The 26,453-nt window shown below is 31.9% G+C and overlaps 1 protein-coding gene across 1 annotated transcript in view; it reads right to left on the bottom strand.

Annotated features, from left to right (window-relative positions):
• COL4A1 (collagen type IV alpha 1 chain) overlaps positions 1-26,453 on the bottom strand; it is a 192,738-nt gene that overhangs the window by 86,800 nt on the left and 79,485 nt on the right. The window contains exons 3-6 of the mRNA XM_003765735.4: positions 1,860-1,949; positions 1,727-1,771; positions 375-419; positions 204-266 (exon numbers count right to left, since the gene is read on the bottom strand). Of these exons, the coding sequence (XP_003765783.1) occupies positions 204-266; positions 375-419; positions 1,727-1,771; positions 1,860-1,949 (243 nt within the window). The remainder of the gene's footprint in view (positions 1-203; positions 267-374; positions 420-1,726; positions 1,772-1,859; positions 1,950-26,453) is intronic.

The following is a 26,453-nucleotide window of genomic DNA, read 5'->3' on the forward strand; positions in this document are numbered from 1 at the left end:
TGTCTCAGTCTCTGTGTGTCTCTCTCTCTGATTCTCTCCCTCCCTCACTTCCTCTTCTTCTTTTATCTTGTTTCTTATTCTCTCTCTCTGTTTCTGTCTCTCTCAATCTCTGACTTTGTCTCTCTCTGACTCTGTCACTGTTTCCATCTGTTATTAATCAAAATTTCACTAGAGATAAACTTTGATTAAAACTCTTAATTTACCTTTGTACCATTGCATCCTGGGATTCCAGGAGGACCTGGTGGACCATCTTGGCCTGGAATACCCTGCAATCAACAAAATAAAGAAATAACCAGTTCAGCAATCCCCTGATAATGGCATTGTACAAAGGAAAAGTATTTTAAAATAATTAAATATCTGACTCATATACATACAGGAAGTCCAGGGTTTCCAGGATAACCAGATGAGCCTGGTGGCCCCTACAAGTAAGAAAAGGAGAATAGAATTAATTTATAGCAACAACATCTCCACTCTACTTTATTCAAAATGTCATTATAATAAAGTCCTCCTGATGTTTTAAATACATATTATTCATGTTAGCCATCATCCAACTGGGCAGAATGAACCCCTGTCATCAGATGTGGGCACATTTCCTACTAAACCTAAATAAATTACTTGTGTTTGACAAATACATAAATTATACTGCTCATCACTGATTTTCATTCATACATATAAAACTTTGGACTTTTATTTTCTTACAATTTGTAGTCCAAAATGCAGGCCAATTCACACTAAAATTTTTTAAAATGTCAATGACATCAAGGAAACAAATTTACCCAATGCTGAAGCACAATGACGTCAAGGAAACAAATTTACCCAATGCTGAAGCACTTCCTTTCAAAAGCAAAATATGACAATTTTATTCAGAATTGATTTTAGTACATTATAGGGAATTGCTTCTGAATCCTTCAAGAGCTCTTACCAACTATTTATATTAACTTTAATATAAATTAAATATTACCCTAAAATTTGTAGGTAGTTGGCATCCTTTATAAGCCTATATTATTTTAGTTATCTTTTACTCTTATGTACATAGATATTCTGTGTGTGTATGTGTGTGTGTGTATAAACTATAGAATTGAAACATAGCTATTTGTCTCAAATGCTTCACTATTTTTAAAACATTCCTAAAAATTTTGATATTTTTACAGGATTCAAACATTTTTAAAAATTTAGAAGTGATAGCTATTTTATCTTTGAAAATGATACTTAATTTTAATAATATATATTCTTACTTCACAATAAATGAGAAATTTTTAATTTAATGGTCATCTCCCAAAGTCAAAATCAAGATGTGTTTATAGAATATATTTGGAAAAGATAAAGTGGGATAAAAATAAGGATAAATGAATGTTCTAAATTACTGAACTAGCAATAAGGAATTTCAAAGTACTCTTTGTTACAGATTTGGGAAAGGAATGAGAAAACTTCCCTATCACCAACTTTGACCACCAACCATAGACTTATTAAATCCTCCTCAAACCTTTTACCTATTTGAGCTTTGTATGGAAAGGAGAAAGAAGAAAAAAAGGTAGAAAATAAGAGGAAATAAAAGAAGCCATTTTTCCTGAGTATTCCCTCAGAAATTATAGAAGATACAGTTAAAGAATTTTAAAAAACAGCAATAACAAGGGGAAAAAACCATGAAATTCCTCTATCCCACTTAAGGCCTTGCCCTTATCATACCCATAGTAACTAACAAAACTTAATTGATTATTATACTCACTCTCGTTCCTTTTGTTCCTGGTAGTCCTGGTTCTCCAGCATCCCCCTGTAAGACAGTAAAATTGCATTATCAATGTCCATAATGGCAAGAATTTTGAATATCTTAGAACCTAATAATCTTCCAATTTATTTACCTTATTACCCGGAGGCCCATGTGGACCTTCAGGCCCTTGCATTCCAGGAAACCCGATAACACCTTGTAATCCTGGAAGACCTCGTTCACCCTGAAAAATAAAAATAAAAAAATGCAAGTCAGTATTAATTGGAAGAAATTCTCCCTCAAAATTTTTTCCTTTGAAATAGCTTTTAAATTATAGAAAGTTGAGGAAGGATTCCTGTTTTGAAATTTTTTCTATTTGCTATACAAAATCCAATTCATTTGCAAGTTAAGACATCACCATTTTGATAAATTGGTCTTCTTCGAGAATGAAGCACAAATAACAAAAATCACAACAATTTACTATACCATGAATTCCTTTGGAGCAGGAATTACGTGCTCTATAGCAACTAACATAATGAAATGCACAAAGCTGATATATATATATATATATATATATATAAAATAAATCTTTGCTGAACAAATGAATGAATAAAATATTATATGCATATATAATACATAATTTTATATATACATGATGTATGATATACATATTCTACATTATATATTTACCAAATTATAAGATAATTTTGTCAGACAATTGGTTTGATGTCTGTCTTGTTTCCTAAATTGACTAATAATGTGAATAATCTGAAAGAGTAAACCTTTGCTATAATTTAGTACTAAGATTTTGGGTGAAGACCTCCTCTATGCTATCCCTTACTTCTAGTCATCATTTAATTATGTGAATAAATAGAGAGCCTCTAAGAAGTTAGTAAACAATCAATAGTATGATTAAAAATTGGGGGGTTTTGCTTGTTACTAAAGTAGCTATTGTGTACAACAGAGCATATTAATTTTTCTATGTGTAGTGCTTATCATAATATTATAATATTCTAGAAATGTGGGTTATACACAGGCATACAAGGAATGGCCCCACCCTAAGAAGTTTACAATAAGGGTCAGAAAGTGAAGCTCATATAAAACATTTAAATGGCGTGTGACATTATACACTTAGATGGTCAAACAAAAAGTGAAGACAAAAAAACACTATATACTGGAAGGGTTACAAGTCACAGTAAAATGACTCAGTGGACAGCATAGGACTTGAAACTAAGCTTTAAAATAGTTAAGACATGTCCATGTGGAAAAGAGGAAGGACATTCCAGACAAGGGACATAACATAAACAAGTAGAAGCCAGAACAAGCAGGAAGGGTATTGTACAGAGAAGACCATCCTAGATAGTAATGAGCGTCATGTTGGAAAGTAGTGAGAGGTAAAGTCAAAAAAGCAAAAATTGTGGAGTATTAGGAAGTTGACATCACAAAGTTATGGAAGAGGTGAACTGATGCTTTAAGAAAACTACCAAATTTTATGTGATCAATGAAAAGGCAGTATGGTGTAGGGGGAAAAAATCTCTGGATTTGGAAGTAGAAAATACTGCTTCAAGACCTGAATGTATTTTTGTATCTTTGAGCAAATACCTCAATCTCTCAGAAGTTTCCTCACTAAAATGAAGAGATTAGACAAGATTATATCTCAGGCTTCTTTCAGATATATGATCTTATGCTTATAAGTTCCCAGGAGGGGCATGGTCATTATGACAATATTACATGTAGACCTGTCAGATAAAACATCAATATTCAAATTATACAAAAAAGGAGTAAGCAGAAGACCTGATTTTAGAGATTTTAATATTCCATACTTTTACAATCTTAGATAAAAATTACCCTAACTTCTTTGGAGTTTATTTTCATCATCTGTAAAGTGAAGGGATAGACCTAGATTGAATATATAAAATAAACTTTTTGAGAATATAATTATTTGTTTTTTATGCATTTGTTATCTCCAGCATTATAAAATGGACTTAATAAATGTTTGTTGATTTATTGATGATTTTTGAGATCCCTTTAGGCAGTATGGGGCAGCTAGATGACTCAGTGGATGGACTACTAAGCCTGGTGTCAGGAAAATTCATCTTAATGAGTTCAACTCTAACTTTAAAAACTTACTAACTATGTGATCCTGGGCAAGTCCCTTAACCCTGATTGCCTCAGTTTTCTCAACTATAAAATGAGCTGGAGAAGGAAATCCAAACCATTTCAGTATCTTTGCTAACAAAACCCCAGATAGGGTCACAAAGAATTGGACATGACTGAAAATAACTAAGCAACAACCTAAGCAGAATAGTGCACAGGAAAGAATATTAGAATAGAGTCAGAGACCTTGGTCCAAATACCAGTACTTAATACTTAGGGCAATTTTCTTCAGTTTTCTAAAATTTAGTTTTCTCAATCATCACAAAAGCATATTAGGCCAGAAGACTTGAAATGTCTCTTCCCTCTCTCAACTTACTATCTTATGATTTAAATCTATGATCTTCTAAGATCTCCTAAGTGATGGGCAGGACTAAATATCGTTGTTTTCCCTAAGCTTCTATTAATTAATTACCAGTTGAGAAAAAAAAAAGACAAGATATACAACAGAGAAGAATTTCCTTCAAAACAGAACACTACTCAGAATCACTTCAAAGTTAATTGTTTTTTTAATTCACATTATGTGAATTAAAATAATAATCTAGCAAGGACGGAAAACGTTAGCCCCATTTCCAAAGCACTTTAGCAATTTTGATAATGAACCAGCTGGTAAAAACCTAAACTTCTTTGTTGAATGACTCTAAATTAATCTATAGCATAAGAGAACTATGAATTGTTTTCCAAATTTGTTTGAAAGCTTGAATCAGAATTCTAGAAAAGCATTTGAATAAATGAGGAAGAAATTAATCTTAAACTCTAGAGGACATAACTCAATGGCAAATGGATTAAAGAAAACTACATTTCTCAATTTGGGATGACTTTTGCAACAGCAGTATCAAGGGCTTCTATGAGAAGTAATAGGATTTTTACATTAAATGTTAGATCTTATCCTTCTAACTTTGTGATATAGGAAAAGAACACTATTCATAAACAAACACTTAATTAAGAACAGAAATAGATATTTGTATATATGGTTTTCACATACATTCTTTCCATTGACACTTTTCATTCCCCATCCTCAAGTAAGAATAAGAGAAAACTGAAGAGAGAGATGTAGAATTAAAATTGAAATAATATCTGCCATCTCTAATAAATAGAAATCTGCTGTTCAAGCATTAGAAAAGTCTACCCAAATATAACCAAAAGAAATATTCACATAATGGATGGGGACTTAGCAAGTGTTAACCAAGTGAAGGAATGAAGGAATGAAGCCCTTTAAGCTACCATAATTATTTTATATATGATATTTGTAATTATTATATAAAAGATGTCACATTAAGACAAAGTTACATTTTATATTTGAGGGAATACTTGGCACTTGATACCAAAAATTGCCTTATGACATAGATTCAGATAAAATCTTCTCATTCTCATTTAAACATAAGGAATGTATGAAGCAATGAACAAAATTCATGACTTGCATAAGTTTCTCACTGAGTCAGCACCGATGCCAAGAATTAAAAAAAAAAAAAAAAAAAAAAAGGTCTTATCATGGCCCAGCCAGTGTTTTTTCTAGGTCACTAAACCACACCAGTTCCCAAGGGAATATTAAACATTATACCAATATTAAATTAGCCTGAAGTAGCATCCCCTTTTATGTCCATTTTACAGACATGGAAATTAAGACTCCGAAGTTACATTGACCTGTCTCATATCCTTTCATGACCTAGAAGTATTCTTGGGAATTGGGCCTAGGAATCTGAATTCCCAATCCTCCAATTAACCACAAGAACACATTCTTTCCCAAATGTCATTAGAAAACTTAAGAAATTTCTATGTCCCAAGAGTTTTAAAATTAAGTAGCTAAAAGGAAGTGACTACTCAGACTGCATAACTTTCTACCCCTCCCTGCATTTTTTTTCATATTTCCCAAGTAATTTATTCAGACAAAAGCCCACATGAATAATCTAATATCTAGTTCCCTGTCCAAATTTATCATGGGAACCAGAACTACGAGTAAAGACAGGATAAGCATTCATACAACCATACAATAAACTGGCAAACACTATATAATTACACTGTCCCAGTTATTTTCCCCTAAGATTTTTGTAAGTCTCCAGTGATGATGTACAAAGAACAAAGAGCTGGACATATTGTACAAACATTATATACATGGCAGTAACTGCATGTCCACAATGTACAGTTGTAAAAAGACGAAATAAAATAAATGAATTAACTTCTGCTACATTTCAGCCACAACTGTTCATAATTTAACATCAGTGGGATAAAGACTCCTTTCAGCATCTTTAAAATGAAAAAGTAGGCTCCAAGAGAACATGTTGACCACGTACTTTGTGTGTGATTGGAATGTAACCTCTGAACACTAATTTTCAGTGATGCAAATGAAAAGGAAAAGGGAAAAAAAAGAACTTTTCAAATGTTACACAAAATCCTCAGAACATTTTGTGCAATACACTGCCAGTGTCTCATAATCCTAATGGGAAATTCATGTGTCTATAGAACAGAAGTAACTTGGCAATATCTCACATGAAGAAATTTAGAATATGGGTTGGGAAGTAGCATTAGGGAGGGAATAAAAATCCATCATCTATATGGGAAACATTAAAGTATAGGGCTATAAAGAATGACCTCAGCGCTGAAACTAGCTTTTCTAAATTAGGCATGAAATAGAGTTTCATGCTTGGAATGACTGCAAAGTTTTACTCAATATGTAGCCAGAAGCAAATGTGAATTCAGGTGAAGTGGAAAGTACAATCTAAAACAAGAGTACAATTCTTTTACTGTCCCTTGAAATGAATGAATGAAAACACACTTTTTAATCACTTACTGTGTAACAATTAAACTGACTCAAGATACAAATATAAACTGAAGACAGTCCCTGTTCTCATGGAGATTCCATTCATCTAGAGGAGTCAATATATAAAAGGAAGGGATGTAAAGGTAGGGGCTTTTGGTTTGGGAAAGTAACAAGGACAGCAGAAAGAATTACAGGGAATAGATTGACAAGCCCTTTGTTGAAGCAATAACAAGAATTCATTTGATTATGGTTTTAGAACTGGAAAGGGTTTTGCGAAGGGTATGAGTTCAGCAACAGTCAAGAAGATGACCAAGGAATGAATTGAAGCATGTCTAGGACCAACCTTAAATTAGTAGGTGTTTGAGCACTTAATCGAACAGCAAAAACACTCCAAGATGGGAGTTTTCAGAATAAAAAGGATCAAGTCCTCTGAAATGGAATATGGTCCAGGTAACAAATCATATATTAAGAAGATGGTGGATGCATAAAGTACATAAGAAATAAGTAACTTCATGAGCCAAGGGATCAGTAAAATCTCTTAAGTTACTGTCTCAAAATGAAATAAAGTCCCTTTGGTGGCAAGAACAGAATTACTTTGAAGTATCTTCTAATGGTCTGGCTATATAGTAACCACTCCACCTAAAATATCCTAACAATCATACAAAATAGATTCAGAAGAAAAATGATATTAGGCCAACTAATTTACTGCATCTAAGATCAGAATACAATCATGTCATTTTTTTTAAAATAGAATTATTTTCTTGTATATATTCAAAAAAACCCAAAATGTAGATGACATGACACTAGATTCTATTGTGATGTCCTCTTACAATGCCCCTTCCTTACAATATAAAAATAATATCTCTAATTTATATGAGTATCTTCATCACAACAATCCATTAAGAATCCCCATTTCACAGACAAAAAGAACTGAGACACTTGCAGCTTAAGTAGCTTGGCCATCATCACACAAGTAGTAAAGAGGAGATCTAGGATCATAAGCAAAATCTTCTGAATTTAAAACCATAGTTCTTGTCAGTATACCATAGATTCTAACTAACTTATAGTACAACAAAAAGCATTTTTATGTGTTTCTATAAGTAGTGTTTATAAATGAAACCATCTCTGTTCAACACTGAAACATCATTGAACATTACAACATTGAAAATCATCTTAATCTGAGAGAGAACATCATACTTAAGGTTTGGTCTTTTACATATGTAAAAGGCATTTGGCCATTTTAAGGTTTGGTCTTTTACATATGTAAAAGGCATTTGGCCATTTTGTGAATGTTTAAATCTATAGCAAATTTAAATTAGTTATATGGTATGTATTTAACTTAGGGAAAGCCATGGTGAATATATATGATTGATTTTTTTTTTCAGTGTACAATTGATGTCTATAATGTGGTCCAATTTTTTCAAACTTTGATAAACTCCTTAATAATCTTTCACAGATGATACCATCAATAAAAATCTTAGTCATTAAAGCCACATACATGTATATGGACATATATATTCTCCTTCATACATGGCTAATTAAGGGATTTATACTACATAAATGACCTCTGAGGGTTCCTTGCACTTCCATGATTACTCACTTCTATAGTTTGCATTACCTGTGGATCCCAGGGACTGTTTTTTATATATGGTTAGGGCTACATTTACAAAAGAGAACAGGAAATCTGACGTTTTTTTTTTTAATCTTTTGAGGTCTAAGAAAAAAAATAGCTAAAAAGGAAGATCCCAAATCATTTCAAGATTGGAAGTACTAAGATTTGGAACCAAAGGAAAAGAGTTATTCAGCCATGAGGAAAGTAGATAAAATGAAGACAGTCAATGGAGTGAATGAAAAACTCAGCCAAAAATTTCCCAAGTCTAATTCCATGAGTCCAGTGACAGCCAACCATCTGCAAGGCCATTTCCTGACTGCTGATGTTGCTGGAAAAACTGTAGGAAGACTCTGATTAATGTCACAAGTTCATGGAAAAGTTTTGTGACTGGGGCTCACTGAGAGTTGTCTTCATACCATTCTGTTTGACATTATAACAGAAATATTGGTATTACCCAAGAGGAAAATCAAATCAAAATAAAACTGATTATTCTTATGGAATGTGAAACAACATTCCAATTTTTCTTATCATTTTTTTAAGGACATCAGTGCTAATTTTCTTTTGCCCCCTCTCCTTTTTAAACAATTGATATTATTTCCCAAAGAATGGAGGCAATTGAATGATTTTAATAGCAAATGTTTAGTAAATTAAGTTTAATGGCAAACAAGTTTTCTTTATTATATGTTATACAATATCATTATTGTCATTTTTCTTAGTATCCATAATTTTCAAGGTAAAGAAGAGAATGAAAGAGGTATATAAACTCAGAAAGCATTATAGATCATCATTCATTAATTGTGTTTTTTTAAAATTTCTCTGCTGACTAACATTTAACCAAGGAGACAAATATTGGGAGTGCTTACTTTCTTACTGACACAAAAAACCAAGTATACTCAAACAATGTTTAAGAAACTTACCTCACAACAAAAACAAAAAAAGAATGTACTTAGAGAAATGTTACCTGATATCGAGAAACTTTAAAATCTATAAATTCAAAGGTTGAGAAGATCAAGCATTTTTCTAACTGTTGTAGTCAATGAATGACTTACAGAACTTAGCCTAGCCATTTCATTTGCAGATACAGAGGATAATAGTCCTCTAATGACTAGAAGTACCTTTTTTTTTCACTTTCTTCAAACTCATTCTGATCTCTTCCCATGTCCTTTGTTATTCAAAGGAAAAAGCTCTGGATTTATGAGACAGGAATAGTGCTGATTGCCTCACTTTACAGAATTCTAGAATTCAAAGAGAATTTCTCTTGTAGACTTTTTGAGTTGAGAACCCTAATTTTATGGATGATAAACTTGAGATTTGGAGGAGTTAAGTTTCCCAGCATTGTTTAGAATCCCTTTGTATAAAATTCTTATAAATTCACAAATGAGACCAGAATGTAAAAAATACAAAACCCAGGACTGATCTAATCTTCTGATAAGTGTCTACAATTGAAACCTAGATCAATGAAAAGACCTCAATAAGAAGTCATTCTTACTGATTGGTCACTCTTTACCCCTACATTAATGAGTCCTCAGTCTTGAAATCTCTGTAGAAAGAGGAATCTAACCACACAAAAGTTTCTACAAGTGTCTAAAGTGCAGAATATAACAATTTTATGGAAGGCTTCAAATATCACATGATATTAGGCCAAAATGAATTTCTAGACTCAAAAGATTTCTTAGACGGCTTGGTTTTTTCTCCCTTTTTCCTTTTAATCCAAACTTATTATTTCATTAACACAAAGAAACTTCAATATAGAAACTCTCTCCTCTAAGACAAATAAACAACTTATCTGTAAATCAAAGTTTTAGGGATCTGTTGAGTATACCAAAAGGTTAAATGACTTGCCCAGATTATGTTAGAGGCTAGACTTAATTTCAAGGCTTTCTGTCTCCAAGGACAGCCCTTTATCTACTAACAATGTTACCAGATTCAAATTATAGAGAAATGATAATTGCTACTAAAACTGGATATTGCAACTAGATTACAACTAGTATACACACACACATCTATACAAATATAGTGATAGATATATATTAAGTACTCAGGGGAAAAATAAAATACCTCATTGACTGATTCATATCTGTAAGGAAAGAAAGCAGGTTTTCTAATCTCATAGGGGTCAACTTAACATTGTACTGATTATAGAGAAATTGATAGAAAGAGATATCTTCAAAGTATTTTCCCAAGTAAGGAAAACATGGACTGATTTCTTCAACACGAGGTTAATTAAAAGGAACATTATATTCTGCTTTAATATAAACAATCTGCAAATGCTGCTCTCTACCAAATGGTCTAAAAGCAAACAAAGTATCAAACTCCACCAATTCAGTAAACATTTTCTATAAATGATAAATGTTAATGCTAACAAATTATTGGCAGCAAAAAAGTCTTTCCAGATTTCAACAGTCTTTACCTTCTGTCAAAGGTCTATATTTCCCTAATCAGAAGAACCTAATACCGTTAGTGAGTCTGTGAACTAAAAACACATAAGATAATAAAAGGCTTTTAGAGAGAAAGATTTTGTTCTGTGTTTTCTCCAATTTTCTTTTAAAAGAAGCCAACTCTAGCCTCTAATAATTCTTCATCAATTCACATTTTATCAAGCAGCAAAATCTGCTTCAAAGATTCTGGTAGATAAATATTTATAATTCATCCTCTGAAGTACTCAGCTGCTCTCTCTCCCCACTCTCCTCCCAAGCTAAATAATATGGAAAATATTGTGATGACACTTTTTAAAGACAAGCAAGAATTTTTTTATGGAAAGCCTGTGTATGAGTATTTCATGGACTGTTAATCTTTAATCTATAGCTTATTTTTGTTTTAGTATCAATCTCCGACTAAATAGCTAACTTTGCTTTTTACTGTGGGAAATACTTTGTACTTTTGTCTCTGCTCTCACAGATTATTAACATATTCACCTTTGAACTGTTGGGTTCAAATAGTTTATACTACATAAAACTCAAGTTAGTCCATTTTCTTCCCTATAAAAAGCCCGGGAGATTTGTACTGCACCCTCACTCCCCCCCCCCCCAACCTCATTCCTATCTGGGATCTGGTCCACATCCTTCCTGTTTAATCTCCTATATCCCATTTAGGCAATGCATTTAGATTATTTTCTTAATGTATACCAACCTTCTTTCTCAAATGAGGAAAGGGCTGATAAGAGAAGGAATGTACCTAATTTTTTTTGCTGTTCGGTTATTTTAGTTGTGTTCAAATCTTTGTGACCCTTTTTGGGGTTTTCCTGGTAAAAATACTTAAGTGGTTTGCCATTTCCTTTTCTAGATCATTTTATATATGAGAAACTAAGGTAAGCAGGATTAATTGACTTGCCCTGGGTTACACAGCCAATAAGGGTCTGCAACTGGATTTGAATCCATGAATATGAGTATCTTCTTAATTCCAAGTCCACTGCTCTATCTACCACACCATCAAGCTGTCCATACATCTAAATAACATATTAAATCATGGGTTCTTAATCTTGAATCTGTGAACTTTAAAAAAATGACAACTAAATTTTAATATAATTGATTTCTTTTATAATCCAATATACAGGAATTATATATCATATAATCCTTTATAATCCAAGGCATTTTTACCTTTAAAAACTACTCTGAGAAGAGTAGTGAGAGTGTCGCCAACAAAGGGATCCATCTATGCCACAAAAAATGGCTTTTTAAAAATCCCTGCACTAAACCTGCAAAAAATTATATGATTGTAAGGGTCCTTTTTTCCCCCAAGGCAATATCCTTTGTTTAAGATTCCCAATTGATATTCTTGGGAAAGAACACTAGACTAGAATTTAGAAGACTAAGATTCTAACATAGAGTCAAGCATATTACAGCTCTGTAAGCCTGGACAAATCACAATTTTACTGGGCTTTTGGTTCCTCCTTGTAAATAAGGAAAATACCTGAAAATTTAATTTACTTAATACATTTATTTATTTACTTATTTACTTTAGTAATTTATTTACTTATTTAAAAGAAAATTTATTTACTTAATAATTTGATCAGTATCATGATTAAATGTATATGGAAATGTTATTTAAACCATCTAGTGTTGTATGAATTAATTTTATTGTATCATTATTTAATAATGAATCTTAGGAATATTAGTGCTCTCTCAAATAGTATTTTCACTAGTTCATTAATTGTAGGTAGGCTGCAATATATTATTCGCCACCAGGAGGAAGAATGGGTCTATGTATTTCAAATGATTAAGCTAAAATTGACTATATGGCTATTAAACCATGATTTTTTTTTTATTTAAAATATTTAATGAAATTGTGCAAATTAGGATAAGTTGATTTGAAGTAACTTTGATAAATCATATGAAGTAAATTTAAAAGAATCTTCTCTGTAAAAAGAATTTTAATTGAAATAGAAAATATACAACTAGTAACTTCAATCTTGAGGCTTAGGAAACTTTAGGAATGACCACCCTGTGTTAATTTTGTTTTTCTGGTTACCACCTCTCTAAATGTCTCTTAATTATTAATTTGACAATATCTGTATAGAGTTATATTGTTATTAGGTTACTTTTGTTTTTGTTTTTATTTTTTAAATTTCTAACTCCTATCACTGCCTGGAATAGTGGATCCTAATAAATGCTTATTGATTGCAAATTGGAAAGATGTGACACAACTCTCTTAAAAAGAAAACATTGCAATGGGCATGTATATGTGAATAAATATGTGTGTATGTCTTATTTACTTTGGGATTTGATAGCCAAATATTTTTGAATAATTTACCTTTACAAATAAAACAAAAAGGGGTTCTTTTTTAATTTAACACATTATTAGAAATGAAGTGCAATTGTAAGGTAATTTAAACAATTATTACTTTTTATTTCTATTTCTATTAAAAATATGTTCTATTCTTTCTATTAAAATTTCTATTTTCTATTATTTCTATTAAAAATATATTCTCCAGGAAAAGAGGCAATTCCTTGTTACCACAATAACTACAGCTTTAATATATTGTTAAACAGCCCTCACTGCCAAACAATTAAATCTCCTTTAAGATGAATTAAAATCCCTCATGTTTCTACAATCTAGTTTTGTTCAACTGAGTTGCAATTTTAATTTTTCTTCTGAAGTCAACAGAGTCTTAAAGAAGAAGATATTTTTTTTGAAAATTAGAATCTGGAATGGGAAAGTCAATGGAAGCTATAAGAGACCAAGAAAAAACAAAACAAAACATAAAAAATGCAAAAATAGAAGAGAATGTGAAACATTAAAAAAACAGATCTGGAGAATAATTAGACTACCTGAAAGCTGTGAACAAAAAAAAAAAAAAAAAAAAAAAGGACCTTGGTATAATAATACAAGAAATAACCCAAGAAAATTGAACTGAAGTGATAGAGCACAAGAAATAGAAAAAAAATTCACCCATTAGCACCTCAAAGAGATTCAAAGAAAATCCACAGGAGCATTATTAATAAGCTAAATTTCAAAACCCCTGGATTAAAAAAAAATTATAAGAAACAAACAATAATAACAATTCAAATATGTTAGATGTACTATTTGAATTGTACAACTACAAAAAACGACTTTAGCTCCTGGAATATTATATATCAACAATCAAAAGGACTAGGCCTGTGGCCAAAATATCATATCCAGCTAAGTATAATATTGAATGAAAAAAATGGATATTCAATGAACTTGCAGATTTTCAGGATTTTTAGCTCAACAAAACTAGGACTGAATTGAAAAACATATTAAAAACTAACATCAAAAACTAATTTCAAAGAACTTGAGAAGAACAAACTGTTTGTTTTATACATGGAAATATAAGTTTAGTTTAGTTAAGAAGAAAGATTGGGGCAGTGCTGAGGATCTGATTCTAAAACTCCACTTCAACCTGATAGGCCAGTGACATGACTAAAAGCCAGATACCTAGGAAGCAGAGACCATGGACTATCTAAACATGCTATTGTAGAACCAATCCATGGCAACCAAGTCTTTACTACCAAGGAAAGGGAACATTGCTCCACTGGGAAGGCTGGACAATGGTCACCATCAAGATAAGCTTCAAGCACTGCGCTATGATCTATATTCAAGGAAGAAAGAAGAAGCACTAATGAGACCCTGAAAAATATTTTCAAGGGGAAAAGCATAGGAGTGGAAAGTTAGAAAGCAATAACAACTTAGAAACTGATTTTGTTTTGTGGTCTTTTAACCAATGAGAAAGGGAAGACCAAAACTATGAGACAGGTTTCTATGTCTACAGGATCTTGAAGATATATAGCTTAGAAAGGGAATTCTCACTTTTTCTTTATTTTTTCCTTCCTTACTAGCTTCTTTCTCTCTGTCTCTCTTTTTAGTGTTGCTGTCTTTATGTATGTGTGTCTCTGTTTCTTTTTCCCTGTGTTTCTCTGTCTGTTTCTGTTTCTCTTCTCTCACACACATACGGCATCATTTATAGAGAAATACATATATGATAAGTCATAAAAATAATAAGAATCATGGAAGATAAAAAGGACCATTCTGATTAAGTAAAATTTAAAAGGTTTTGCACAAATGAATTCCATACAGCTATGATTAAAGAGGAAATCATTAACTTGGGGAGGAAAATGTAGTAAACTTCTTGGATAAATGTTTCATCTTCAAGATATAAAAGGTACTGAAAAGTACTGACAGAAAAAAAATGTCCCAAATCACTAATAATTAAAGAAATGCAAATTGTTAAAACTCTGTGGTTCCACCTCATACTTAGTAGATTGCCCAAGGCAACAAAAAAAAGGTGAAATGAGAAGTATTGGCTGGAGTATGAGAAAACAAGTACATTGATGAATTTTTGGAACTGTGGATTGTTACAGCCATTCTAGAGAGCAATAAGGGAATTATGTCCAAAATATTATTACACTATGTATATACCCTTTGATCTATTAATACTACGATTATGGACTTACAGAGATCAATGAAAGAGTAAAATATCCCATTTGTACAAAAATATTTTTATGGAGCAGCTTTTTTTCTATAGTAGCAAACAACTAGAAATTAAAGAGGTACCAATTAATTAGCAAATGACTGAATAAATTATCAAGGAAATCTGTGAAGCCTTTTATGAATTGATGTAGAATTAAGTAATAAGAAACATAGAGAAAATGTATGCTATAACAACAATGAAAAATTAGCAATTTGAAAGATTTAGAAAATGTGATCAATTCAGTGATCATTCAAGATTCCTAAAGAACACTGATGGAAAATGTCATTCTTAATACTCTGACAGTGAGGCAATATTTGAGTAGAAGATTTATTTTTGGACATATCAATGTAGGAATGGGTTTTCCTTTATTAAGCATGTTTTGTTATTGTTGTTCTCGTTGTTGTTTTACAAGGGTTTTGTTTTTATTCTTTATCATAGGTGGAAGGGAGATAAATGCTGTAATTGAAAAAAAAGACAATATAATAAATATGCCCTGACCAAAAAAAAAATTTGAAAAAGAAATTCCAAAACTAACATTCTCACAGGAAGAAAAAGTCTAAATATTTCCCAGAGTTTGTAATATTTAAAGCTTCATGTGATTATAAATTCACCCACTATGTGGTAGAATGGGTAGAATAATGGGCCTAGTATCTGGAAGACTCATCTTCCTGAGTTCAAATATGATCTCCTAGTTTACTAGATATGTGACAGCAGGCAAGTCATTTAATAACTGTTTGTCTCTGTTTCTTCATCTGAAATCAGTCAATAAACATTTATTTTGTGTATGTTATGTGCTAGGCAATGTACTGAGTATTAGATTAAGAGCTAGTCTTAGAAGCCATTCTTCATATAAAAAAAATGAAGAAATAACTCTCAGAAAGGGATTTGCCCAAAAGCCAGTCAAATAAATAGTAAGTAACCATCTAGGTTCTCTGTCTCTAAATCCTACTTTGTACCATGCTGTTGCTGTTTCCCAGTCAGAGAAAATAAAATGTTTAATCCTCATCATAAATAACACCTCTATCACACAGCAAATTCCAAAGGAAGTTGTTTCACCCACATTTTGAATTTAATCCTTCCCCTTCCCCCTTATCAGTGCTTAATATACAGAGATGATTTATAAATGCTGAACTGAACTGATTGAACATGGAACTTTCAATCAAGATCGATTTAATTTCTTTATAAATATTAACCCATTTAATGTTTTCAATCATATTCAACTCTTTGTGACCTCCTTTGGGTTTTTATTGGCAAAAGTACTAGAGTTATTTTCTTCTTCAGTTCATTTTACAGATGAGGAAACTGAGGCTAAAACTTGTCTTATTTGCCCAGGGTCACATAGCAAGTAATTGTCTAGGCCAAATTTGAACTCAGGAAGCCTGACTCCAAGCCAGGCACTCTTTCCACTGCACCACATAGGGCTGCCCCATATGTAATAATAATTATTAACAATAATAATGAAGCAATATGATCTAGTAAAGGAGCATAGATTCTAGTCTTGCTTCATTAATTATTAATCACATAAATTTAGACATATTTAAATCTTTCCTGAGTTTTTCATCTGCTAAAATGATGATAATAAGAATTATTCTACATAACAGAAATATGGTAATCATCAAACAGGATAATTTAAATGAAAAAAAATTGAAAACTATTTACAGAACTATGAAATGTAAGGTACTATTGTTTTATAAATTGTACCCACTTGGGTCTTGTTTGAACATCATGTATTAACATCAGATTTTTGCATTTAATCACAATCAAATGGGCACAAGACTTTGCCAAAAAAAAAAAAAAAAAAAAAAAAAGCCTAAGTATATTAGAAGGAAAAGGAAAATGCTGTGTCATCTTATCCCATTCACCCAACTGGCTGCTTTAGACAGTTCTACCCCAGAAATAATTTAACAAGTATTCCTAGGCTATTTCTAAAGTATGTAAGAATGGATGCCAAAATTCAGTGAACTTTTCCTCTTTCTTATCTTCTGTACCAGACTATTTTTTCCCATGACCCACTATGAAATTAAGTCATTCCAAGACTAGATCATTCTTTCCTTTTTCTTCATGTCACTATGGTTTTTTTTTTATTAAGCCATAACTACCCACTTGAAGAAGTTCTCTCTAATCTCATTAAGGTCAGTTATATCTGATATTACACAGTCCTTCTGAGATCCCAAACTTTTTTATTCTTGTTTTATTAAAATTCTCTGACATATTTAATCACAAATGTAAGCTCTGTAAGGATAGAGACAGTTCCTTTTTAATTTTTTTTTATCTTTATGCCTTCAAACTAACCTAGAGTAGGCATTTAATAAGTGCTTTTTTTGCCTTAGTAATAGAAGATAGACACAACAGTGATCAAAAAAAAAAATCTCTGAACTTAAATCTGACAAACAAGGAAAAAAACATAGCAAAATGAAAATAATTATAATCTTATGATAAAGTGACTATGCATAACATTATGATAAAGTATTCCCAATTGCCAAATATGGGGATATGAAATATAGTCAGATGCATACATCTTTTTATCAGGAAAATTATGAAAAGTGGCTAAAGACTCTTAAAAGGTAATGTGACTCAAAAGTAACAAATTGTAGATCAATAATGATGAAAAGCTTTAAAAAAGAAAGAGTGAAAATAGAGAAAGAAGAATTATCCTTAATCTCAGTGAGGAAGAAACTAGATGATACCTAATTTCAAAGATATCTAACAAAGAGGAAAACATACTTTTTTCCCCTTATTTGCTTATGCTTTGACAAATGCCAAGGCATTTAAAGTAAGATTTTGCCCCTTTGCTTTCATATTCATTTGTTATTGTTAATAATTAGTACTTATGATTCTATTTTAAAAAACAATATGGATGCACAAGAACTCTAATGATCCTGAATAGTTCTACTTAACAGGGACTGAAGAAATTTCTGCTTGTCTAGATAACAAGGAACACTTAAGCACAAATTAGTCAGAACTACCACTAATCTGATCTTTTTTATTCCCCTTTTCTTTGATATCAAGTTGCTACTCTAATCTACTGAACCCTACTGGAATCCTAGTGAGAATATCAGACCAACAGTGAATAATGCACTTATTTCAGCAAAGTCTCTTTTGCGGCTGGCTCAAGGCTAGTTATCAAAGTAGCTGTTGTGGTTGTATTTGTTATGGTTTGACCAGATGATGATAATATCAGAGACATGATACCATGACATACAAGTGATTTCAGTGAGGGAAAGCTGTGCAAGGTCACCTATCTCGCTTTCCCTTGCAGGATGACTAGAGACGGCTCCCAATTAGAAAAAGGTTTAAGATTCTTTGCCCAAAGATAGTTGGTATATCTATCTATAGGTGAAGCTTCTTGGGGACATCAGTGAATTATATCAGGAAAGTGACTTGGGTAGAATAAATCTTTAGAACAAATTACTCAATGAATCAAAGCAAAATAGAGGGTGTCATCTGAAAAACTGGCATACTTGCCTTTTGTATTTATATTTCCAGGATTATATCTATGACTCTTTCAACTATTCTTTTAAGATTCATCTTTAAAATCTATCATCACATTTTTAGTGACATCACTTCTCTCTAATGAAACTTGTCTAATAGTCTTATAATAGAATAATGTGATTTCCATAATGAAGGGAAAATATGAAACTTATATAAAACTATCCACAATAGGAAAACACATACATGTAAACATATTTAGAAATAATATATAGTTATATTCTAAATTATATATTAACTCTATTATTATAAGGATCCAAAAAGTGATAGAGTTAGTTATATATAGGATAATGATCACACAAAGATTTGGAACAGGAAGGAACCTTACAGGGTCCAATGGCTTCATTTTAAAATATTGAATTTTGGGTCTAGAGACATTAAATGCTTACCCAAGATTACACAGGGAGTAAGTTGCAAGAACTGGATATGAACATATATCTTCTCGATTCAAAATCTAGCATCCTTTTCACTGTATTTGCTTATAGTTTTTTTTCATAAAAAACTAATGAGTTGAAAAAAATTCACTTTTTAAAAATTTTTTTAGAATTTTTTAGAAATTCTAATTTTTAGAATTTTTAGAAAATTTTTTGAAGTCACCATATTTAAGAATACATTTATGATATGCAGAGAAAGAACTAATACAAATTGTTGAGAAGATTAAGATTGATTCTGTGTCTTTTTAAACAATCCTTTTATAAGTAATTGATTTGAACCTATAAGCATTTAAACTATAGGTTGAGTGAAACTAGTTTATAATTCAAATGGTTTGTAATGGGTTAATTCTAGATATCCAGCTTTCCTATTAATCATGAGTTCCTGTGACACTGATATAGTACTTTTTTTTTACAAGTTACATTATCTCACTTTATGCTCACAATAATGATGCAATTTAAGTACTTACATGTAGGATAAAAGTACCATAGATATTGTTATTTTCATTTACAGATGGAAGAATTGAGGTTAAATCACTTGTCATACACTTTATAAATGTCAAAGGAAGGATTTGAACTCTCAGGCATGGGATTATAAACTTAGATGTTATTTTAATAGATGAGGAAATCTGAAGTCTAGAGAGATTGTTACGTGTCTAATGTCATATACATAAAAAGTGGCAGAATTGGGATTCAAACTAAAGTTCTGGCTATAAATCTAATAATCTTTCTATTGCAATACCTTGCCTTTAATAAGGAAGAAAATCTAGAGAGGGGAGAAGGAAAGAGAGATGTGGCAGAAACTATATTTTTGAAAAGTGAAATAAAGCTTCTGTGCTATAGAAGATCCATTGATCTGAATAATCATGAAAGATGAGAAAAAGGTAGACAAAAAAAGAGGGGAGATAACAAGAATGGCAAGGAGGGATGAATATTTTTAAAAAGAGAGAGAAAGTACATATGTGTAGCACATGAAGTCATCACTGGACAATTGTTCTTCCTGACCCACACTGTAGACATTGTATTTTCAGAATCTTTCAAAAATGCCTAACCTCTGTTCATGTCAGTAGGCTACATTCCATCTTCAGATAAAGTCATGCATTATGTGATGTCAACAAGTCATTGGACATGAAATGACCCAAAAAACTGAGAAATATGTGTCTAATACAGACAAGTAATCCAGTATGAAAGAGAAAGAAAAAATTATGACTTATTTGTTTAATTCACAAATGAAATTTTAGAATATTTAACTCAGACTACTGGAGGACTTTTACAAAGTCATGTATCACTTCTGCTCTGGCAAGCAAGAGTACTTGGTGAGATGCCTAGTCATTGTATCATGTACAGAACTTAGTGTACTACTCACAGAAGCAGAGGGCTAAAGCCTGGGAAGGAAGGACTGCCTGAGCTATGACCTAGCAAGGCAACTGAAGGGTCATAACCAGGTCCAAAATAACTCCCATGACTCTCTCAGTGTGTGGTCCAGGAAAGGGATATATGGAGTTATGCTTTCTGCTCTCTTCTTTACCAGATAACTCTACTTAAAGAACTTAAAAAGATTTTTTTAATCAAATCTCATGGTGTTCAAAATTCATTATTTAGGAAAGAGTATATGATGGTTGCCACCCACATAACAGAAACATTGTGAAGATTTATGGTAAGATGCTTATGGAATTCTGTAAGTCTGGTTGAAAGGTGCCATATGCAAAATCTCTGTTTCAAATAAAGATATCACTCCCACTTCCTGCTTGGTTAAGAGACATACAGTCTAGAAAAAAGAAAGGAAAAGGTTTGCCCCACTGTCTCCAATCCTTAGCAATGAAATGTTGATTCCATCAGTGAGAAGAGGGAAGTTAATATAATCACTGGTAAGACACAAAATCTGCTCCTTTCCCTTGCCAAACTTTTAGATTCACATGAAACACTGCTCCATAGTGTTTTAATATTTATTCTATTTTTGTAACCCAGACTGGGTTGTGCAAAGGAGGAAGAGATTCTGGTATGCTTTCTGGTAGGGACTTGGCCAATAAAAACTACCACAAAGAATCGAAGCTGACAATACAGAAACAGAGAACTTCGAAAAGGCTTTAAGTAATTACTCCACTTGTAGTCTTCCTCCCAAAATATTCTCAGGATTTTCCTTCTCCTTTTCCTCCTTCCTTGCTACCCTTGGAGAAAAACTCATTCTGAGACCCTGATTTCTTAATTGTCTTCCAGAAAAGAACACAATTTCAGAAGGCACCAAAGTCATAATCTATCTTATTCAAGATTTCATTCTCCAGATTTCTCCTCACCAACTACTGTATTATCCTTACCTATCCAAACCCACCTTTCAACTCTACTTTGTGTATTTCCCTATTAGAATTTAAGCAAGAATTTTCTTGCTTTTTTTTTTTTAATCATCACCAATACTGAGTATAGTGTCTAGCAGATAATAAGTCTTGCATCTGTTTTTATAAAGTCCTTCAAGACATATAGATATATTCATTTATGATCTAATGGTAAGTACTTCATGGGTTCATGGGCTTTAGAGAGGCACATTCTTGCATATTGTTTTGATAATTAACACAATAACTATTACTTCATCATGGAATTTTAGATATGAACTGAAAATAATATTATTATGATGATTAATATGAATTAATATTAATTCAACTTGGGAATGGAGAAGTGGCACCATTTTCTATATTACTATCATGAGTTTGAGTATAATTTTAAAATAAATAACTATTTTTGCCAGAGGTAAAGAATAAACAAAGGGGTACCATTTCCCTTATTGTCATCTGCTTTGCTCATTAACTCTGACTAATTCTTCCTTTGTTTAACTGTACATTGTATTAAACCACTTCACAAGGAGGAAGGTTCTGTGAATATAATTTTTGAGGATGAAATTCTCCACCCATCCTACATAATTATCAAGCATTATTACGTGCTGTCTGGAAACATATTTTGAATGCTCTTAGTACTTCATCAAGAAGAGAACAGGAAACATTGTTTGCAATTTTTCATAGGTTAGGGTTTAATGTTAAGCTTCCAATCCCAAATAAGACTTATAATAAAATTTCTGCTTTTTTTTTTCAATTAAGTTACTTTCTTGTCTATCAGTATTAATCAGGATCATATGTATACAAAGTTATTTTTCCATAAATAGCCAAGACACACAAAGCATATCTTAGATATCACTGATTAAATTGTATTCTCATAATAAATTATTCTGGGCTTTAACAATAAGGGGATGCATTTAAGAGATTTACTTTTCAAATGGCCCTACTAAATAAGGGTGGGATAAAGAAGACTTGACAATTTTCACTATATTAAAATTGTACTTTGGTCAATTCCAGATGAAATTATTTCCTCTGGGTTTTTTTAAATTAAACATATTTCCAAATTCAAACCAACCTCCCATCACTTTCTAAAACACAAATCAATGAGGCATGTTAACTTTCTCCTGGAGACAAAGATGAGGGGAAAGATAAAATATTAGGGAGAAAAAATACTCCTCTCTTGATTTTTGAGAAGTACTAGCATACAATATATCTTGAGAATACTTCAAGTACTATATCATAGAATACAAAAAAGCATGCTGGGGGCAGGAGAAAGTAGACCCATTTTCTGTCATAGTCATGTCAATTCTCAAAATAAAGTATCCATGTCAATTGCTGTTAACTGGAATATATATATATGGCTCTTTGGGAGCTGGCAACATCCAGTTATTTCTCCTTGAAATAAGATATATACCAAAAAAAATCATTCTGTACAGTGACAAGATACCAAAAGGTGATTAATGGAAATATATTTGTTTCTTCACTGATCCTCATGAATGTAATGCTCTCTATTCTTTAGTTAATCCTCTCTCATATGTACTATAAAGACATGCAAAGAGAAATTCCTTGAAAAAGTTCTAGAATTAATTACAGGTAGATTAAATAACAAAGAGGAAATCATGTCCATTTATTCAAATACCCACTATTAGAACCAAATTGATTCTAGAAGCTTAAGCTAAATTGATTAATGACCATGGATCTGAATCATAAAATTCTTTTGTAAAACAATTTAGGGATAAAGAAGGAGGAAAAAGAGGAGGAGAAAGAGGAGAAGGAGAAAGAAGGAGAAAGAGAAAAAGACATACAATGTTGTTTTGTTGTCTTGTTGACTCATTATTCATGAGTGTCCAACTCTTCATGATCCTATTTGGGGTTTTCTTGGCAAAAGTACTGAAGTTGTTTGCACCTTTACTGTCCTATAACCTTCAAATTTATTCCTCCAGACTTAGTCCAGGTCTTGATAGATTCAAATTTGAGTCAAGTATACTCCATTTGCTTATAAATAGCTATATTAAAATCACATGGGAGCTGAAAAGTATCTCATCTAATACATATAAGAAAACAATTCTCAATATATATATCTATGACATAATTGCCTAGCCTCTCTGCTTGAAGACTTCTGAGAAAAGGGAACCTAGTACTTCTTAAGGCAGCCTATGATACTGTTGGACTGCTTGCATTGTTAGAAATGATACATTAAGCTTAAATCTGCCTTTGTGAAATTTTCACCCATTATTCTTGGTTTGACCCTACAGGACCAAGAGAATAAACCCAATCCCTTTGTCATTTAACAATCTTTTATAGCTAGTGTTATAATTAGTGTTAATCAAGAAAATATTATAGATCCTTGTATGTTAAAATAATTATGCACAGCATACCTCTTCATATCCAGAAAATTGGAAAAGGGTGTTGGGAAGCAACCTAATTGCTCTTAGTAATGAAGTACAGTAGATAACCACTAAACACATTATCATGGGGGAAGAATGTTGTAAAGATAAAGACCAGCCTTTCCCTAAATGCTGAGATTTTACAGAAGAATTTACCATATTACTGCTATTGAGAAGAATAGAAGCCAAAAAAAATGTCATTAGCTGAAAAAAAATAAAATCATTAAAAGTTAATGAAGGAACATGAGGTGTTGGGCATTTGTAGTAATGGTTAATGACATTTTATTTATATGAGAAGATTATTATCAGAAAACAGTTTTGAGTACCTAGCAACAGGAAGAGAACATGTTGGTACAGTGGAAAGTGAAGTGCCCAGTTAAGAGGCCTGAAGTTCTGTCACTGGCTAGCTATGTGACCTTACTTTGAGCCTTTCCTCTCTGAGACTCATTTTCAACAATAAAATAGGACCATTGGATTATATGATTTCTAAGGTCCTTTTCATGTATAATGTCTGTGGAATATATGAAGGTCCTAGTATAGAATTCTCAATGTCTGCTTGTTCTATATGGCCCTTATTGACTCATTTCCACAGTAATGTTGAATTTTAAAAACAGGGAAAGAGCTTGAAAAAGGAATAGTGATTTCATGTAGAGTTGTATATCACACAAAATGTAATTATTTGACTTTTAACTTATAAATAACCTGTGGTAAAAAAATGCATATTTAATAACTATGACTAGATAAAGAAAAAGCCCAGTATAGAAATAGCAGAAAAAATGTTCAACGGATTTTACTCTCCATAAAATATGAATAATCTAAGACAAATGAACCCTTGGTCATGAAAAATATTACTTATGAATTTATCACAACTAAAATTAATTCTGTTTATATCATTTCAAGAGAAATCGACATTACTTCACTTAAATAAAAATCTCAAAATAATACATAATTCTATATTATTTTAAGAATTTTATGGAAGTTGACAGAAATTATATTCAGTGATGTTTTCATTGTCTCAGCTCATATTCAGGTTCTCATAAGGAGATATAAATATTTCTGAAGAAAAAGACAAGGAAGAATGAATGACCTACAGAATCTTAGAGTTAGAAAATTTGGTCCATTCTCTTACAACTTAGATAGGACCTTCATGCTTCATGTCTACACAATTCTTAATCAGAAATATCAACTCTTATTTGAAAAAAAAAATTGTAACCTACAAGATCAGTTCACATATCACCGATTATATAAAATGCTTATTCTGGGCAAGGTAGACCTCTTGCTCAGATGGAATAGTATGATTCAACTCTAAACCTAGGACAGATAATCAGTATCATTTCTTCTGAGTCAAAAGTGGAGTGGTTCTTATCAATTTTTTTTTGCTTGATGATATGTTTGAGGTAGAAGCTGATACACCACAAGAACTAGGACAGGAGAGTTTGCCCATGGCCCTAAAAGGAGAGTGCTTTCTTCCTAATCCACTAGCAGTCCTTTCATTCATTACCATTTTACCACAATGCTATAGAAGGTTTAGCTTTCACTGGCCTGTGGCCAGCCAGCAGAGAGCTACATAGAGATAGCATTCATTCAATTACAATGATATTTTGAGTTCTTGGGATTCATGCAATGGGTTACTTGACAGCAATGATTTTAAATCTATACTGAAAGTCTAAAAGAGTAGAATCTTGGTAATTGACTCACAAGATCAAAATTTATAAATCCACTTGAGGCTCCTCTAAGTTTTTGATGACTATCTAGCCCTAGTAAGGCAACCAGAGAAACAGTTTAAATGGAGTTTGAAATGTTATCTCTGGCACTTCAATCAGAAGTAACTAGGGGTCATAAAACAGGCAAACAATCTTAATAAATTTACTATATTAACAGAAATCAATATCCTGAATAAATCAGAACATAAAATTCTTCTGAAATTTCCAAAGCCATAGAGTGAACCACTTCCAAATTGACTAAGGTCATCCATCTCTTGCATTTCAGATCAGATAAAGCATATAAGTCAAATAACAGAAGTGATTATCTTTTCAGAGCTCTATAATAGTTGTTGGATTGATATTTAATGGCTGTTTTTATGGATGAATTGACCTAGAACTTTCGCTTAGACTAGCTCCCATGCCTGAAATTCATTCTCTCCTCATCTCAATCTCTCAGAATTCTTGTCTTCCCTCTAGGCTCAACTTAGATGATAATTTTTATCTCAATTACCTCATTTTCTCAGTTAAAAGTGCTCTTTCCTTCGCCAAATAACTTTTTATTAATTGATCTTTGTACATGTTGTATCAACCTAATCTAATGTAAGCAAACTCTGAAGACAAGTAATCTCATTTTTGTCTTTATTTTTCTGGTGCCTTACACAGGGGAGACAATAATAAATATGTTTTGGATTTAATGAAATTCTAGTGCATTCTACAAAGCCTATAGGCTTTTTTTTATAGATAGTGCTTATTTAATGGAGATAATTATATTTTGGTCTGGAGAATACTTTCTGTTTTCTAAAAGATATTGTGGTTTGGGGGCCTGTTTCTTAAAGAGCTTTGAAATTGGGATTCTTCAGAGAGACAATTGTGGTAAAGTGAAAAGAACACTAAAAGAAAAAAAATGGGGGGATTTTTTTTAATCAACCTTAGATTCTAGACTTCCTTGGACCAGTCTGAGT

This window comes from Sarcophilus harrisii, chromosome 3 (assembly GCF_902635505.1).
Source record: "Sarcophilus harrisii chromosome 3, mSarHar1.11, whole genome shotgun sequence".
Classification (NCBI taxonomy): Eukaryota; Metazoa; Chordata; class Mammalia; order Dasyuromorphia; family Dasyuridae; genus Sarcophilus; species Sarcophilus harrisii.